Below are 19,527 nucleotides of genomic sequence, written 5' to 3' on the forward strand. Positions count from 1 at the left end.
CCAGTGGGTACAGTTTACAATTTAAAAAAAAACTGGTGGTCATTTACTCTCCCTTACGACAGTGTTTTAGTGTCATGTAAAAATAAGGATCTAAAAATACAAGATTAAAGTCATAATATTTTGAGAATGAAGTTGAAATTGCACAAGAATAAAAGAGAAATATTATGAGTCAAGTCAAAAATGTGAGAATTAAGTATAAATATTACAAGAATAAATTTGAAAAGGTTCAAGAATAAAGTTGAAATATCCTAACAATAAACTTTTATTATAAACAATATTTTCAGGGAAATAATAGGATTGCGAGAATGCATACAACGGATGTGGATGATTTGGTAAAATTCTACTTTATCTAACGATAAAGAAAATATTGTCTAATAAACATTCTTTTTCAAAATTTTGAGAAGTTTAATTTCCACATTATTCTTGTAATGTCACAACTTTAATAACGTATTAAATAATATACATACACATACACCGGCCACTTTATTAGGTACACCAGTCCAACTGCTCATTAATGCAAATTTCTAATCAGCTAATCACATGGCAGCAACAATGCATTTAGGCATGTAGACATGGTCAATACGATCTGCTGCTGTTCAAACATCAGAATGGGGAAGAAAGGGGATTTAAGTGACTTTGAACGTGGCATGGTTGTTGGTGCCTGAGAGGCTGGTCTGAGTATTTCAGAAACTGCTGATCTACTGGGATTTTCACACACAACCATCTCTAGGGTTTACAGAGAATGGTCTGAAAAAGAGAAAATATCCAGTGAGCGGCAGATCTGTGGGCGCAAATGCCTTGTTGATGCCAGAGGTCAGAGAAGAATGGCCAGACTTGTTCAAGCTGATAGAAAGGAAACAGGCCACGTCCATCCCTTTATGACCACAGTGTACCCATCTTCTAATGGCTACTTTCTGCAGGATAATGTGACATGTCATAAAGCGCGAATCATTTCAGGCTGGTTTATTAAACATGACAATGAGTTTACTGTACTTAATTGGCCACCACAGTCACTAGATATCAATCCAATAGAGCACCTTTGGGATGTGGTGTAACGGGAGATTTGTATCATGGCTGTGCAGTCGACAAATCTGCAGAAACTGTTTGATTCTATTATGACCAAAATCTCTGAGGAATATATACAGTACAGTACCTTGTTGAATCTATGCCACGAAGGATTAAGGCAGTTCTGAGGGCAGAAAGGGGTCCAGCCCAGTATTAATAAAGTGCACTTAACAAAGCGCCCGGTGAGTATGTGGCTGTGTATATATACATACTTAATGAATAATAGCCATTGACACTAGACAATATAAAAATAAGACTATGGATGTTAATGGCTACAGGCTTCCAACATTCTTCAAAATATCTTCTTTTTTGTCCTTTTCTTGTTAAAGAGAGAAACTCTTAAATATAAAAGCACTTGAGGGTGAGTAAATGATGACAGAATCTTTAATGTTGGCTGAATTATTTTTTAGAATTGCTGAGCATGTTACACTCTCTCTCCCATACAACCGGCATCATGTTGTGGTAGCATTACCATTACTCAGCCTGTGCATTAATCCATTCATAATTCAGCTGTTCGCCGTCACAATTTATTATCTGGATTTTCGACTATATTACAAAACATATTTAACCTGCATTACTTATGACTGCTTACACCTTTACACATTTGTTACCTGTTCATTTGAAATCCTAGCAAAAAGCTATCATTCACAGCAGCAGCTGCACTGAGGTCAGTGGTTTTACCCTGATTTCTTTCTGCTGTGGTGGTCTCAGCTGCTGCTGTCAGAGTCGTCCTCGGACTCTTCTTCAATGTCATCTAGAATCAGCTCATTGATGCTTTCTATCAGACTGCCCTGACTCAGACAGGTGTTGACGGTGGATCCGCTGCTGATGTGAGCAGGACTGGGGTAAACCACACGAGGCTTCCTGTTTTTCTGTCTGCTGTGCGGGTGAACGCATTCGGTGCCAGGAACATGGGGCTCTGGGGAAGACGAACATGCAGCTGGTCAGGATGCTGTATGTAAGAATGTCTATGTTTTGCCATTTTTTATATTTACAACATGTGAAAGGCTTGCTATGTAACTTGTAGAGCAAGACTTTCCCTATAGACTCTGGATGTTTTTACCAGGTATGTCAAAGGTATATGATGTTTACAAGCACTCCTGAGAGTCTCTCATCTACATTCGATGACACAAGAAAACCCTTGAGTTTTACACTTTCTTAGCTTATTCCTTGCTTCAACAGGGGTTGCCACAGTGGAATGAACCACCAATTACTCTTGCATATGTTTTTATGTGGCGGATGCCCTTCCAGCCACAACCCAGCACTGAGAGTACACTAACCTCAGGGAGACACATAACTTTGCTACATATTAAAGTTTTGCCCATAAAGTAAGCAGGTCCACAAAACCAACAATTACTTTTTTAGGATCTGACAACTTAAGCTAGAGAGAAGACTTTTAGTGGGCACTGTCATGAACAGCAATATATTACCCATTCGATGATAACAGTCTTCAGCAAAGCAGCTGTGCTGGTTTCGTTGTCTCGGCCCAGGCATCATGTTCTTCCTTCTTGGTGGTAGAATCTTCATAGGGTAAATGGCTGAGCGACAGCCATAACAAGGGGATCGTCCATCCATCCGTCCAAAACCCCTAACAGAAACATAAAATGATTACACAATGCCCTTTCATAAAAACGTTGTCATAACTGCCATTTATTCATTCATTTTCCTTCAGCTTAGTCCCTTATCCACCTTATGTTTTACACAGCAAATACCCTTTCAGCTGCAATCCAGTACTAGGAAACATCCATACATGAATGTAAACTTCACAGAGAAATGCCAACTGACCTAGCCCGGACTTGAAACAGTGACCTTCTTGCTGTGAGGCAACAGTGCTAACCACTGAGCCACCGTTTCACCCTAACTGCCATTTAAAACTGAATAAAAACACTGTACATCAGAGGTCAGAATGTATTTAGCATTTATATGTATGTATATATAATAATAATAATGACTCTAAAATTAGCTAGATGCTAATCAGACCAGCCTTTTGTTGCCTAACACTAAACTTGCAACTTTGAATACTTGGGTCACCACACACAACCACCACCCCTTGCTCAATACCCCTCCACAGCCAATGTAACCATACACATGTAGAAATGTTGAATATAATGATTGGACAGTGCAATCTTTTTTTACAGTATATGTCACATTTGTTACTTGTGGCTTAGGTGGAGTTAACCAACAGCTAATTTTAAGATAAAACATGCTAGTCTCAAAACCACTGACATGACGGAGCCAGAAACCAAAACAAAGAAACCAAAGAGAGAACAATATCAGACGACCTTGTCTTACACTCTGTCGCATCTAAATAGTTACTTAAATAAAGAGCCTCTGTTATTTTACAGTGTTATGTAGAGGCTATGAGGACATTATGATGTCATAATTTCCAAATGAGGTTTTTAAACCAGTGTTGCCAACTATTTTCAATGAAATGTAGCTAAAGCCTGTCTTAGAAGTAGCTAAATGTTGCCAGATGACATCAAACACTAATTTGCGTATCAGTGACGTCATCATGTAGTATCTAACAAGTGTATGGAAGGCTGTTGGGGCCAAAACGTCTGCAACAAACAAGTGTGGAATAATGGTCAAGCGCCCTCTAACTTTAGAGCCTAATGATTGGATATTTAATTGCGGGGAGGAGTTTCATGGACTTACAGGCACACAGTCAATTCGGGGAGATGTAAAACGCACATAAATTTTTAAACACAAAACCGAGAACACCGCAATTCACAAGTACGTATTGAATTGTGGAGGTCTTACCGTACGGTTCAATATTATATTGAGAACCGTTGCATCCCTAGTTGACTCTAGAGTCGTTTTGCCGTTAATCTGAATCTTTTGCCTGTTGGTAACGACATAATACCAAATACGAAGTGTCGGATTTGTGATAAAACGTGAGGGCGCTTTTCCCTTTAAACACTAGTGGAGTGCGTGTGTCTGGGATTGATGACGACATGGTTTTTTTGTTCAGTGATAAAACAGAAGGCTTCAGACAGAAAATAAAAGACTTTAAACTCTTTATACCATCTTATAGTTTAGATTTATTTAACATTCCACTAAATTGAAATTAATCTACAATGCTTCAAAATGAAAGGACAGGAAAAGCTAGATAAACTTAACATTTAAAATCTCTTGTTCAAATTCATTATACAACATTAAACATTAGCAGCTATGCAAAATATTTTCTTTCTTTTCTATTTCCACCTGGGAATGCCCATCCCGAGTTAAGATTCAAGACCTGTGAAGAGATGAGGCTAACCATCGAAGACTTTAAAGGCAACAAATACTCTTAATACAAAAATGCAGTTTTTTGAATATGTTCACATAGACATCACCTACAGTATGTACTATGTACTAGTTATTAGTAACTAATAAAGTTATGGTAACTAATATCCTCAACTTTATAGAATTTGACTAATGTAATAGTGTGCACCTTCTGTAAAGCTGCTTTGAAACAATAATTATTGCGAAAAGCGCTTTACAAACAATACAAATAAATAAAATTAAATATATCAACTCTTTTCTTTTTCTCTCTCTTTGTCTTTCTTTTACTTTACCTTTTTAAATTTATAAAAAAATTGTTACATTTCTCTTGCTGCAAAAAGTAATACTTGTATTGCTTGTACTATACTTCTGTCAGTTTTTTTGTGCTTCTATTTGTTGTAATGGCCTGTTGTTATTAAAAAAAAATGTATCAAATTTCTGAGGCGCCGTGTATTATATTATATTATATTATAATAAATTACAACATTAAATCCAGAAGCACAATAAATAGGTTCTTATTAACACATTATTTTACTCCATGATGTCATTGCGTAATCGCAACTTAAAACTACATCTTTATGTAGTTTACAAAATAATTAATGTTTTCTTAAACAGACTGGCCATCTCAGCAAAAATTTACATTATTTGAAACATTATTTTTACGTCAATTTAGATTTGTATGAAAAATATAGTTGACTATTTGTAAAAGTAATGCAAATATTTATTGATAAGATCTTTTTTTTATTTTTAAATATAACACAGCTATATTGTTTTAAACGATCACAGCTTGTGTATCTTTTCAACTTGTGAAATTGACACATTTGTGACAGTGACGACAATTATAGCACTATTGGAATTTATTGCTACCTAATTACCAAAAATTATACATGTTAACAAATATCAGTAAATTAACAGTTATGAAAAACAATCTGAGCTAGCTGAGTGAAGCCTGCAGCCGCTGTTCTTTTGAGTCACTTTTTAAAAAATTGCTAAAAGTAGCCACATGAATGTTAAAAATTTCTAAATTTGATGCTAGGATAGTACGAAAAGTTACTAAATCTAGCAACAGAATTGCTAAGTTGGCAACTTTTGTTGGCAAGTTTTGAACTCAGCCGGTAGCAGACAATTATATCAACCACAAGGGGGAGCCACTAGCAATAGTTACATATAATGTTGCTTTAAGAAATGAATTGATAAATAATGCAACTAGTTTTGCTTGTGACAGACTGTTACCATGTCTTTTGTAACTGGCAGTGCGCTATTAGTCCTAGTAGGACAGTCATTAACAAAAAGCCACATGGCTGTGTATAGATTTTACACTGGATAAATTAATATAGCAGCATAGAGACACCCAAGTTGGCAAGTATCTTCATTTACCAACTTGCAATCCAGACTGCCTTGCTAAAACACATTTGGAAGATGCGGCACGGATACAAATACATTAACAAAGAGGACTCGAATGAGCTAATAAATGGCATCCTACACTCTCAGAAATAAAGGTATGTGAGTTGTCACTGGGGTGGTAGCTTTTCAAAAGGTACAAATTTGTACCTGAAAGGTCCATATTAATACCCCAAGGGTACATATTTGTATACAAAAGAGTTCCTCTTAAATTTGTAGGTACTAATATACAGTTCTGAGGTACCAGCATGGACCCTTTAAGTACAAATGTGTACCTTTTGAAAAGATACCACCCCTGTGACAGCTCTCGTACCTTTATTTCTGAGAGTGTAAGATATAGAGTGTAGAGTTATGCTTTAAAAAAAACTGTTTTATTTTCTCTTTCCATATTGTGTATAATAGATCATTAATGTATCATAATAATTAACATGTTACATAATGGAGCCTAACTTACTTTAAAGCAGGCTGCTTTTACACTATAATAATTTATTAGAATAGTTTCTTGGCATCATGTGCTAAAATACATTAAAAAAATGTTTGCATGCTGGGGATATGCTATTACATGGTATAACGAGTGATGTTAGCCTTTTAGATATAGCCGGTTGAAAAGAAACATTTCAAAAAGGAAAACTGACAATGAAAATTGGTCACACAAAAAAGAATAGAGGCAATATGCATACATCCTAGCTATTTTAGTGGATGAAAAGCAAGTGTTTCTTATCCACTATTAAATTAAGTGTCAGTGTATTGCTATCAAAATAATCCAAGTTATTGTTGGTTTGCTGACCACTGCTATACATTATTCTACAATTAAAGGTAAAATCTTACTTGAAGTTTCGAGTGCAGTTTGGGCAGGTAAACTCTGCTATACCCCACATTCTGTCAGGTGGCACAGGGTCGTACTTCTTTTTGCATCTGTGACAGCGTGACACCTGACAACAGGTCACATAGAAGAATCCTGAACATTTTGTATTGCTTTTCAGTTTAAATGAATGGGAGAGTTCACGCGACATTGACTATTTAAATCTGTTGCTAATTTACATTCCCTTAGGTCATCAAAGATGTAGGTATTTTTTATTTAGTAGAACATTAAAGATTTTAAGCCATATCCTTTTTTGTAGCCAATACAGCACCAATTCATCTTTGAAAGTGTCCTGTACTGTGACCAGAGGGACTTTGGGCTATTCTTCTTGCAAACCAGTGGCTAGGTCACTACATGATGCTGGTGAAGGAAACGTTTTCTAACTCACTCCACCAAAACACCCCAAAGAATCTAAATAATATTTGGATCTGATGGCTGTGCAGGCCATGGGAGATGTTCAACTTCACGTTCATGTTTATTAAACCAATCTGCCACCAGACTTGCTGTCTTGCTTCAGGATACAATGTCTGAACCATTGGGTGCACATGGTACACCAGAATGGTTTGGTAGTCCTTGGCAGTAATGCACCCATTCTAGCACTGGGCCTAGGAAATGCCATGATATTGCAGCCCAATTCATCAGTAGTCCTCTCTGCTTCACTCTGTGCATGCAACAGTCTGGATGGCGCACTTCTTTGGGGAGTCTCCACAATGTAACTCTCCCGAATGTGGAACTGACTGTGAAGGTGGACTCATCACAGAGCAATACATGTTTCACCTTGTCCACAGCCCAAGGTTTTCAAAACTGGCACCACTGAATCTGACATTTGGCATTGGCATAAATGACCAAATGTTAGGCTATAACAGGGGTACTCAATCCTGTTCCTGGAGATCTACCTTCCTGCAGATTTTAGTTGCTACCCATATCAAACACACCTGAACCAATTAATTAGGACCTGAACACCACGTGATAATTACAGGCAGGTGTGTTGATATGGGTTGCAACTGAAATCTGCAGGAAGGTAGATCTCCAGGAACAGGATTGAGCACCCCTGGGCTATAGCAAGCAGCCATGTATATTGACCCTGTGGAGCTCCCAATGAACAGTTTTGGTGGAAACAGTAAAGTTGAGATGCACATTTAAATCTGCAGTGAGTTGGGAGTTGGCAGCTGTGGTTTTATGTTTTTTGAATACAATCCCTTTCAGTCAGATTCCTCTTTTGTCCTCATTTACTCCTGTTGGATGTGGTTCATCCTTCTTGGCAGCTTGCTGACATTACCCTGGATACTGTAGCTCTTGATACATCACCAACATTTGCTGTCTTGGTCACATGCTGGTCAAATTTAGCCATGAAACATCCAACACTAAATTGGCCAGTGTATTAGTTTCATTGTCCAAACCCCTGTATATTAGATGTCTAATAAACACAAAGTTGTTTGGTGGGTTGACTTGGATAATATGAATCACCAAGGACCACAGATGTAGCCAAAAATCTTCTTTATTGTTCTAATGAAGAAAAAAGTCACCTTCATCTTCATAAGCATTCTGTGTAAAATTGAGAGTCCAAAATTGTGGGTCCAATACATTTGTGGTCCATGTGAACTGCAGCTTTAGCATTTGTTTGAAAGTAGGAACAAGTCGCTTCAAATTATAGAGGCCATTTGATTGGGCAGAAAATTTCAAGAGAAGCTGCATTGTGAGGTCATCACAATGGTGGATCCATATTGGAACAAGTGAGAGAGTGCACGTTTTGAATGCATATATTTTCTAAATCCAAATTTTAGACAACCTTACAGCAAACTGGCAATGCATTCCAAGCAGGATGTATCATGGCCGCCATAATGAAGTGTCGTTACAAACCGAAGTGCTTAAAACTGGCTACTTCGAAAGAAGGGTTTTGAAAGGTACAACTGATAGACGGTGGCTTTACATGCACATTAGTAATCAAATTATTTGCCTTAAACTAATTAAGACAATAAAAAGATTACGGCGTTTAAACGAGTTGCTTTTTGAATGTTCCTTTCATGATTCCGTTTTACATGTTATAGCACATAGTTCAATTAACATCATTGGGTCACTGCGCTATCCACATTTCTTTGGAGTTTCATGAAATGTTTTATTTTTGATTAATCCGATTTGTAATGATTCATCAGACATTTCTGGATCCATATGCACACTTTAATAACAGTAATAACTCACAGGTGGAAACTCATTTAATATCAGATTAAATAGGAACTTTCCAGTAGTATAGTCGAAGAGCAGGCGTGGGTCGAGGTTAGGAGAGAGTAATCTTTAACGAGAGACAGGCGGAGATTAGGGGCAGGCGGCTGGCAGATGGAATCGATATAACTATGCAGTGGTCAGGGCAGGCAGATAGCTTCGGAAACGGTAAGACAGTCCAGGTCAATACACAGATAGGCAATAATCAACAGGGTAACGTTTAGAGATGATGGTGATAATCAAAACTTCGCACCGAGTGAAGGATGTGTGCGTATATATAGAGAGTCTGAAATTGGTTTCAGCTGTATGTAATCAATCCCAGTTGAGCATTGGGGAAATTAGAACTCAGGCGATGGCTCCCTCTGGTGGTCAAACGAGGAAGGTTCATGAGTAGATTTCACAACACGGTTAAAGTCATAATCGAACTAAAGAGAAATCGAATTAAGACATGTGGAGTACGTCGATTTTAGTTACATTATTGACGTGCAGTACAGACATGTAAACACCGCAATCAAACTATTACTGTCGTGTAGGGTTTTTGCTGCATTTTGTGACAGTATGTGACTATTCTCTGCACCTACCGAGTCAGTAAAGGATCACAGACACACACACCGTGAAGCTTTTTCCTCCACATGGCATGCGGTATCAAATTCCATTAAAACTACACTCTTCCAGCAGTTTAGTCGCATCCAATATCTTGTTTGTCATGGGGGCATGAAAAAAATGTACCCAGATGAACGCAATGAAGCTAATCCAGTTATGTGTTGTAACATGTAAAACAGAATCATGAAAGGAACTCATGTAAACACCTCAATAATAATAATAATAATTCCTTAAATTTATATAGCGCTAGATACTCAAAGTGCTTTACACAATAGGGGGCAATCTCCTCATCCACCACCAGTGTGTAACATCCACCTGGATGATGCGACGACAGCCATATTGCGTCAGACCACACACCAGCTGATTGGTGGAGAGGAGACTAATGAATGAGTAATGAAGCCAATTATGATATAGGGCCATGATGGACAGAGGATAGTCGGCAAATTTGACCAGGATGCCGGGGTTAAACCCCTACTCTTTTATTGAAGGACATCCTGGAATTTTTAACAACCACAGAGAGTCCGGACCTCGCTTTAATGTCTCATCCGAAAGACGGCGCTCACTGAGCAGTATAGAGTCTTCATCAATGTCCTGGGGCATTAAGACCCTCGCAGACCACAGGTTGGGCGCCCCCTGCTGGCCTCACTAACACCACTTCTGACAGCCACCTAGCTGTCCCATGTGGTCTCCCATCCAGGTACTGACCGGGCATGGCCCTGCATAGCTTCAGTGGGCGACCATGTGATAGTTGCAGAGAGCTAGCTGCCGGCCAACAATAATATTAATCATATTATTGTTTTATTCATATTGAGGCAAATAACTTGATAACTCATGTCCATGTAAACATAGCCACTTTTTGGCTGTCTTAATCCTTTGCACAGAGAAGTTGTTTAGTGTTGAGCAGTTTGTTCTATTCAGAAGGGCTCATCGCTATGTCCCTATGCCTTAATCCCACATACCAAATTTCGTTTAGATTTCATGAGATCTTTAATGTTCTACTAAAGACAAAAAGACCCTCATTTTTGATGGCCTGATGGAACTGACTGCAGATTTTCATTTATTTACTATCCCACTTCAAACCTCTGACATTCACCAGCACAGCCCTTGATTTAACTGAGCCTGATTTGAGTTTTAAGGGTGTGGTCCAACATCTTACCCTTTTCCTCTGGGGCACACGTCGCCACCAATCCCTGTCACATGACTCACAGGCAAACTGATGTGTGTCTGACGGGATCTGGTTTGCCTGCGCCTGGTCAAACATTTGCTTGTTTTCCATTGTTAATGGCAGAACTCTTAGACGCGTCCCAAGCTCCTGCAAGCATGTCTGTGCATGTTAGTCCACAATGCTCATACAGTACTGCAATATCAACTGTGGCAGGGTTTAAAACTAAGTACATAATGTAAAGCAACTAACCGTTATATCCCGGTCATCACTTGGTTGTTTCTTTGCCTGAGAAAGAAGGGGAATTTGAGTCATGCATAAATACTACAATGTAATGCAATGATTTATTCATCCTGTAGATGTTCATACACTGAAAACAACATCTTACTTTTGCGGATGGTCCTGCACCACTGGATCCAGAGGACGATGACTTGGCATGTTTCTCCACCTATAAATTTTTGACGACCACATCTTGACTATCATCATTATACAATTAAAAAACTGTAAGGTAAACAGCAATACCTTCTACTTTTGTTTTCAGAAATCATGTAACAAGACATATTTATATTTACATTTACATACAAGGATATTTACGCTTTGTAAAAGGAATAGTTCAACCAAAAAGTGAAAATTCAGTCATTATTTACTCAACCTTCACTTGTTCCAAACTTGTTTGAGTTTCTGTTGAACACAAAAGAAGATTAGAAGAATGAAGAATGTCGGAAACCATTGACCTTCCTGATAATAAAAACAAGTACTGTACAAGCCAGAGGTTACTGGTTTCCAACATTCATCATAATATCATCTTTTGTGATCAACAGAACAAAAGAAAACTAGTTTAAGACGAGCTGAGGATGCACTGTTAAAAATGCTGGGTTCCACACAATCGATATGTGTTGACACAACATGAAGAAATGAAGTTAACTTGTTAGTTTTTACCAATTTAAGTGGATTTTACCAAAAATAATTAAGTTATCACCAAAAACACTTTAAGGGGCCGATCACAAAGAATGTGCTTTATGCATTGAGAGGCGCCTTTTTTGAATGGTTTACTAATGGCCGCGAGCGTGTTGCACACTGCTTATGTGCCATGAGTGCCTTGCTTTTTAACTGCCTGCTTCGCCTTGCGTTTTTGCCCTTGCGCGCTGTGCGCTCTCCCTTGAAAAAAGTCAACTTGGAGTGGAAAAAGCGTGTTACGTCACTCGCGTTTTTTTCATTTTCTAATCAAATGAAAGCAGAGGCTGAGTTTCCGTTGAGGTGCCTGCAGTGTTTATGTTGTCAAGACAACAAGGGAGACTTTTGAAGATGGAGGAGAGACTTGTGGTTGCTGTTATCTGGAGCTGTATGACTTCACAAATCTTGAATATCACAATATTTTTAGATTTTAGAGTTATAGGCGATGCAGTGGCGCAGTGGGTAGCACGTTCGCCTCACAGCAAGAAGGTTGCTGTTTCGATCCTCGGCTCAGTTGGCGTTTCTGTGTAGAGTTTGCATGTTCTCCCTGCATTCGTGTGGTTTTCCTCCAGGTGCTCCGGTTTCCCCCACAGTCCAAAGACATGCGGTACAGGTGAATTGGGAAGGCTGAATTGTCCGTAGTGTATGAGTGTGTGCGTGGATGTTTCCCAGAAATGGGTTGCGGCTGGAAGGGCATCCGCTGTGTAAAAACTTGCTGGATAAGTTGGTAGTTCATTCCACTGTGGCGACCCCAGATCAATAAAGGGACTAAGCCGTCAAGAAAATGAATGAATGAATGAATTAGAGTTATATTAATATCAACAGCAACGCTCTCGCAAAATATCTAGCTGATTTAGTTGTTGCCTAGCAGTGCAGTGCGCCTCGCGTTTTTGGAACGCAAATGCACATTCAAGTGATTCAAGTTGTTTCTGCTCATTTTAAATAGGCTAGGTGGTTTGAACAAGCAGCAAAAGAAATTTTGGAGTGCGTCAAAGATTGGAGAATTTCCTTTTCTGTGAACTATCCCTTTAATCCTTTAAGGTGCACTTCTTGAAAATAAATTTTTGGCTCACATCTTGGATTGAATAATTTACTTACACTTCTCTTATTAATAGTAATAAACAATTAAAATATGTAAAAATAAGGATAAGCAGGGTGTGAATTACAGGGGCGTTTGGGAGGATTGACTGCCCTAGTATACTTAAAGGGACACAATACTGTCAGTAGGCGCCGTCTTTCAAATGAGATGTTAAACTGAGGTCCTGACTGTTTGTGGTCATTAAAAATCCCAGGATGTCCTTCGAAAAAAATAGTAGGGGTTTAACCCCGGAGTCCTGTCCAAATTCTACCCTTGGGCCTTTATATATACCATTTATATAACCATTATAGCCTCCCAATCACCCCCATCCACCGAACTAGCTCTATCACTTTCTCTCCACTCCACCAATTGCTGGTGTGTGGTGAGCGCACTGGCGTCGTTGATCTGTGGCTGCCCTCACATCATCCACATGGATGCTGCATGCTGGTGGTGCTGTTGAAAATGCCCCCAATGACTGTGAAGTGCTTTGGCTGTATGGCCAAACACAATAAATGCACTATATAAATACACATTACATTACATTACACTTAATCCTCCCCGTGAGGACATCAAAACAAAATCCATGGGGGGTCAGTTGTTTAAAAGTAAGAAATAGCTTTCTCTGATCTATATCTTAAATATTAATAATTTAAATTGTATAATATAAATTTACATTTGAGCCCCTCAAAGGTTTATATTATTGTGAATGGATAATCGAGCCAACCAATGCTAGGACAAATACAATCCAACTGTCTGAAACTTGGCGTTCTAGATGTTTGTATCTGCATGTAGCCTAACAAAAAAATAAAAATAAATTAGACACACAATTTGTATAGTTTAACCTACAGTAGCCTCTAAAATAGTTACTAAATAACCCTCAAAACACTGAAAACTTTATTCATTCATTCACTTTCTTTTAGTCCCTTTATTAATCAGGGGTCGACACAGCGGAATGAACCGCCAACTTATCCAGCATATGTTTTACACAGTGGATGACCTTCCAGCAGCAATCCATCACCGGGAAACACCCATACACTCCCATTCACATCCATACACTACGGCCAATTTAGCTTATTCCATTCACCTATACCGCATGTCTTTTTACTATGGGGAAACCCGGAGCACCTGGAGGAAATCCACACAAACACAGGGAGACCATGCAAACTCCACACAGAAATGCCAACTGACCCAGTCGGGGCTTGAACCAGTGACCTTCTTGCTGTGAGGCGATCATGCTACCCACTGCACCTCGGTGATGCCCATTTTATTAATAAATTTGAAGTAATTTAAATACATTCATAAATTTGATTCACTGAAGCGTGTATTACCAAACTGCTACTGAAAAACAGTACTGACCACTCCGATTGTCAATGTATAATTCTCACGCTGATGATAACCTATGGATAAAAGGTCGACCCCGTGAGTATGATGCCTATTAAATTGTTAAGTACAGGCAATATGTGAGATTAAAATGTAGAAATTGCCAGCTTCTGTAAGGAAAAAAAACCTCACCTATGGGAGTACGGGGCCCAAAGTAACGCGGGGTAAAATGTAAGATAAAGTTTTAAGGTATTTGCTCAGGGTTAACCATGGCAAGCTTTCGAGGTTTTCACCAGTGTCGGCTCACCAGTGTCGGCTGACGTCTTCTTGCCAGTTATTAGAAAAGAAAAAGAAATTTGGATGAGAAACCCAGGAAAAAACATTTTTGCAGCATAAAAGTATTTTTTATTATGCTGTGTGTATGATACTTATGTGTATGATACTTTAAACTGTCATGTGCGCGCCGTTTCGTTTCTGGTGTGCGACCTGCTTGACTGCCTGTTAAAGCGTGAAGTCATGTAGGATTTTACTGGTTGCATTAGTCTGAGTCACGTCTGTGTGGATTGTCAAGACATTCCCTCATCAAGTCGATAAACTCGATCTCAACATGTATGAAGAACGTAAAAACCTGCCATGTGAAAAACCACACCGATCTTTTGGTTTGAACACAAGCAGAGGTGAGGGCCTGTAGCAGTGAAAATGAAAGTACCCGCCCCCATGACGTCATTTAGCGGACCTAGATGAAAACCAGACAGATCAGACAGCATAATAGAGAAAGTGGAGCAAAGCGCATCAAATGATCGGTATTTAAAAGGGGGAAAAAGAAAAATAGATTAAATATATTATTTTATATTAGACACACATCTGGTACTTGTATTTGCTCCTGCTATACGTCCACAACTTCACACATTGGGTTAAATTAGGCTTTACAGTTTCCATGTTCAGTCCTTTGGTTCCACTGTATCTTTTTAAGAAAAAGGCAGCAGCATTACAACCTGTCATTTAATCAGAAGACAAAGTCAAAGCCGAGCTGACAGCCAATCTTTCCTAGGCTCAGCAAAACTTGCAAAAAATACCTCTGTATTCCTGCAACTGCAATATTTACACAAATATTTCTTATTCAAATTTTCAGCAACGCTATTTAACTCGTGAATTTGTTTTACATTTATTTACACCTTGACCGATTTTTGTATGACATGGCCATTAAAACTACAATGTTCCTTAACCAGATGGTTTAAGTTAAAGAGAATGTTACTTCAGTCATGTTGTTGTAATTTTTTAAGAAGACTAGTAACACAATAAAAAAAAAAATCGAAATCGTGAATCGGTCAAACTTTATAAAAAAACCCTAGAATTTTGAATTTTTTTGCCAAATCGCCCAGCCCTAACCACAGGATCAGGTCTCACTATAATTGTTAAAGGTGATATTTAATTAATCTTGTCTCTATATACGTAACAACTCTGCAGTCTTTTGAATCTATCAAATAACCTGTAAACGTATCAGGTAAAGTAAGCTGCTGCAATCTTTCGCTTTCACGCTTGTACTTAGTAAACGAAAACTCCAGATACTGTCGGTTAGTTCCTGTTAGTTGTGCACCTTTTTTACCAACCAAGTTTGTCAACGTCATTATACCAACACAGATCACTCTGCCTATTATTCATGCAAGACTCCTGCAGAAAAAGTGTTTGACAGGTGGTAATTTGTGTGTAGCTTATTTATTTATGATTTGGTCTTGGGAAAAACAAAGACCATGCAGGTCAGGTAGTTGAAAAGGTAGGCTGAAAATAATTAATTTGTTATGAACTAATTATTCATTTATTCATTTTCTTGTCGGCTTAGTCCCTTTATTAATCCAGGGTCGCCACAGCTGAATGACCCGCCAACTTATCCAGCAGGTTTTTATGCAGCAGATACATACACATACTCTTACACTACGGACAATTTAGCCTAGCCAATTCACCTGTACTGCATGTCTTTGGGACTGTGGGGGAAACCGGAGCACCCGGAGGAAACCCACGCGAACACAGGGAGAACATGCAAACTCAACACAGAAACGCCAACTGGGCCGAGGTTCGAACCAGCGACCTTCTTGCTGTGAGGCGACAGCACTACCTACTGCGCCACTGCTTCGCCATGACCTAATTAATTATTTATAAATAATTAATTAACCGCCGCCTATGACGATGATGTCATCGTTCATCGCAATGTTTTACATTAGACATCGTACGATGCCAAATCGGTGGCCATCCCCTAGCCCCTATTTAGAAAAAAAATAATTTTAGTTAAGTACTGAGGAAATAGACCATTTAAAGTAAACGGAATAAAATTTAATTGTTCGAAATCTGGCTTTAAAAGCACGTGTTACAACTAACCCTCTGTCTGTTACAACTTGCCCTGCAGGTGAGGTAAATGGTAACATTTATACTCCTGGCACTTACTGCACAGAAACCATAGGTCCGGCGATCATACAACCAGTGCTCATTTGTATGAAAGGCTTGTGTGTGGTTGGTAAAAAAATACAGTTTGTCTAACCCCACTTCTTTGTTCATTTTTTGACCCAAACCAAAAAGTGTTATTTTGTGCCTCGCTCTCCCCCTACTTGTTAAACGGCCTGAGGGTGAGTAAACAAAAATAAAATCTTTGAGTGAACTGTCTCTTTAAGAGATTGTTGGGACATTACCTGTTGTTGTTCTTCAGCTTTGAGTTTCATAATCACGTTCTGTATGAAAGCGGAAAATGTGTTCATCAAATAACCCAATACAAGCAGTGCTTATTTAAAATCCATTGCATTAAATAAGAAACAAGCATTTAAGGTGTGCTCTCTTTCCAAAGTTTGCATAAAGTGCTTTCTGTCACCTGAATAATAATAATACCACCTTAGCTACTGGGTCATTATTCAAAGCTGCCTGGTCTTCCTCGTCCAGCTCTACATATAAAAGATATAGCAGTTAAAAAATTCAAAATAACTTGAATAAATGGAAAAGGCATTGACATGACAAAGAAAACAGACTTATACGACATGTTTTGTTACGATAAAATGGTTGCACTTTACCCCTGTCATTATCTGCCATCAGGGCGATCCACATTGCAACCATACGATGGTTTTTCACATATCGTCGCATAAGCAGCACAGCCGTGTCGATTTCTATTAGTCCATGAAACTTCTCTCTCAGTCGCCTCACACTTTTTTCCAACTAAATCAAGAGAACAAAAACAATTGACATGTATTTATGTTTATTGAAAAATCAGCTTCGTTATATGTCTGCTTTTAATACTCAAGGTTGTCGCCCTGTAGATATATCAAATAAAGAGAAATTAGATATCTAACAGCAAAGGTGTCAATCTGTTTTTAGCCTGTATCAAATATAGGACTGGTAAGGAAGTTACTGCACTGTACTTCCTTTGATAGCATTTCATATTGTATCAAATAGCGTACGCCATTCAGCTGTAGGTTTACCAGAGTAATAAATACCGTACCTCCACTTCTTCGTGCATTCGACTCATTTTTCAGGCGTGTGCTTCTGTTTAGGTGTCAAATACAAAAACACTAGAGCTCCTTTAGTGCTGTACCGTTTCCTTAGCGTTATACAGAGGAATATTACTTTCAGTTTGACCAGGAATGTCACAACATGACCACTAGAGGTCGACAGACCACAAACCGAGTACTAAACAAGAGCACTCATGACTGTAGGAAGATTCATCGCAGGGATTCGACTCTTTGTTCACTAAAAATTATCAGTTGGATTGTCTTTTTTTTTCTTTTGTTTTTTTATAAACAATGCGAGACAATAAACACAGTTCAGTATAAAATAAATAAATAGTATATAAATAAATAAGGGGTATCGCAGTGGGTAGCGCTTTCGCCTCATAGCAAGAAGAACACTGGTTCGAATCAGTTGGCATTTCTGTGTGGAGTTTGCATTCTCCCCGTGTTGTCGTGGGTTTCCTTCGGGTGCTCCGGTTTCCCCCACAAGTCCAAAGATTTGCGTATTGGTGAATTTGGGTAAGCTAAATTGCCCGTAGTGTATGTAAGTGAATGACAGTTTATTTGTATTTATTTGCCAGTGATAGTTTGCAGCTGGAAGGGCATCCGCTGTGTAAAACATATGCTGGATAAGTTGGTGGTTCATTCTGCTATGGCGACCCTTGATTAATAAAGGGACAAGCCGAAAAGAAAATTTATGAATGAATACGCACGGGATATATTATTGTACAATGAATTATATAATTTACAAATTTCAGTTTTTGTTTTTAAAGTAAAAACTTCTTTGTTACATTTATTACATTCTTTATTAGTTTTAACTTTTGATATAATAAAGTTAGAAAAAAGTTTTGTAAATTTAAATTCATGTATATACAATTTTGATTGTGAAATAAAAAGATTAAAAAAAATACCTTTTATTTTTATGTTGAAGTCCCTGTTTTCCAATTAACAAAACCAAATAAAAAATTTTCCCACAGTAAGGAAAAGTCTTAATTAATGTTCTTAATTATAAAAAGGGAAAAGTCTTTCCAACGCAAATTAGAGTAACTGCATTGCCAGAATAAGTAAACTAGAGACTCTAGGTGTTGCTTACAAAGGAAACAGTTAGTATTGGTATCTGTTTTGTATTTTACTACAAACGTATCGACTGAATATGTACGAAGGAGGTCTGACTCTTGTTTCAGAGAGTTTGATGTCCTTACTTGTGTCATTTTAATTTTGTATGGGACTATAGTGGTAACTCCAAAATAGTCTAATAAAATCCAGTTTGCATTGTCATTATTGCAGGTTTGTTTATAGCCTAGCCCTGAACCAACAATTTACATAAATTGTATATAATAAAATAGTTGTCTTATTAACATTTAAAATGTTATATTAGTTATGAATTTTGAAATATATACCAAAATTATTCATTCATTCATTATTCATTTTCTTCTGGCTTAGTCCTTTTATTCATCAGGGGTGGCCACAGCAGAATAATTCAAAATGAATGCCTACCAAATTTAATGAATTCGACAATTCTTCTTTATTATGTATAATTATATAATTATATAATTATATGTAGCCTGACAACATTATTATCATTATCATCATCACCATATTCATTAACAACAATAATATGAAAAACATTAATAATAATAATAATAATAATAATAATAATAATAATAATAATAATAAGTATATTATTATTGGTATTATTATTATCATTATTATTACTAAAAAATAACACAAATGCCCATCATGCACATTTTCTTATAATGTTAATAAATATTAAAATTATGTAAATAAAGAAAATAATATAATTTTACATTTAGTTTTTTGTTTAGTTTATTGTTTATTATTATTATTATTATTATTATTATAATTATTATTACTATTATTATTTTTACTACTACTATTATTATTATGTCAGCTTTACTATCCTGTCGGTGAATTCAAATCTTTTGAGCACAAACACCCATCATAATACATCATTTTGTAGCATTGAAGAAACATTTTATAAAATGTTCATATTTTTTAATGAATTATTCATCCCAAATTAAATTATAGGATTAATCATTTGTTTTTACCTTAATATTAAATAAATAAAAAATATTATTTTAAATATTATTAT

General features: G+C 37.4%; 1 protein-coding gene across 1 annotated transcript; it reads right to left on the minus strand.

Moving 5' to 3' along the window:
- Positions 1-1,578: 1,578 nt before the first annotated feature.
- Positions 1,579-17,530, minus strand: shfl (shiftless antiviral inhibitor of ribosomal frameshifting). Its single transcript, NM_001105527.1, is given in 10 exon segments — positions 1,579-1,984; positions 2,496-2,653; positions 6,559-6,662; positions 10,572-10,727; positions 10,830-10,865; positions 10,966-11,025; positions 16,611-16,649; positions 16,807-16,856; positions 16,983-17,124; positions 17,408-17,530. Coding segments are annotated over 10 exon segments (984 nt in total). The 5' UTR covers positions 17,435-17,530; the 3' UTR covers positions 1,579-1,772.
- Between the last annotated feature and the right edge of the window lie 1,997 nt (positions 17,531-19,527).

The sequence above is a fragment of the Danio rerio genome, chromosome 3, assembly GCF_049306965.1.
Source record: "Danio rerio strain Tuebingen ecotype United States chromosome 3, GRCz12tu, whole genome shotgun sequence".
In the NCBI taxonomy this organism is placed as follows: domain Eukaryota; kingdom Metazoa; phylum Chordata; class Actinopteri; order Cypriniformes; family Danionidae; genus Danio; species Danio rerio.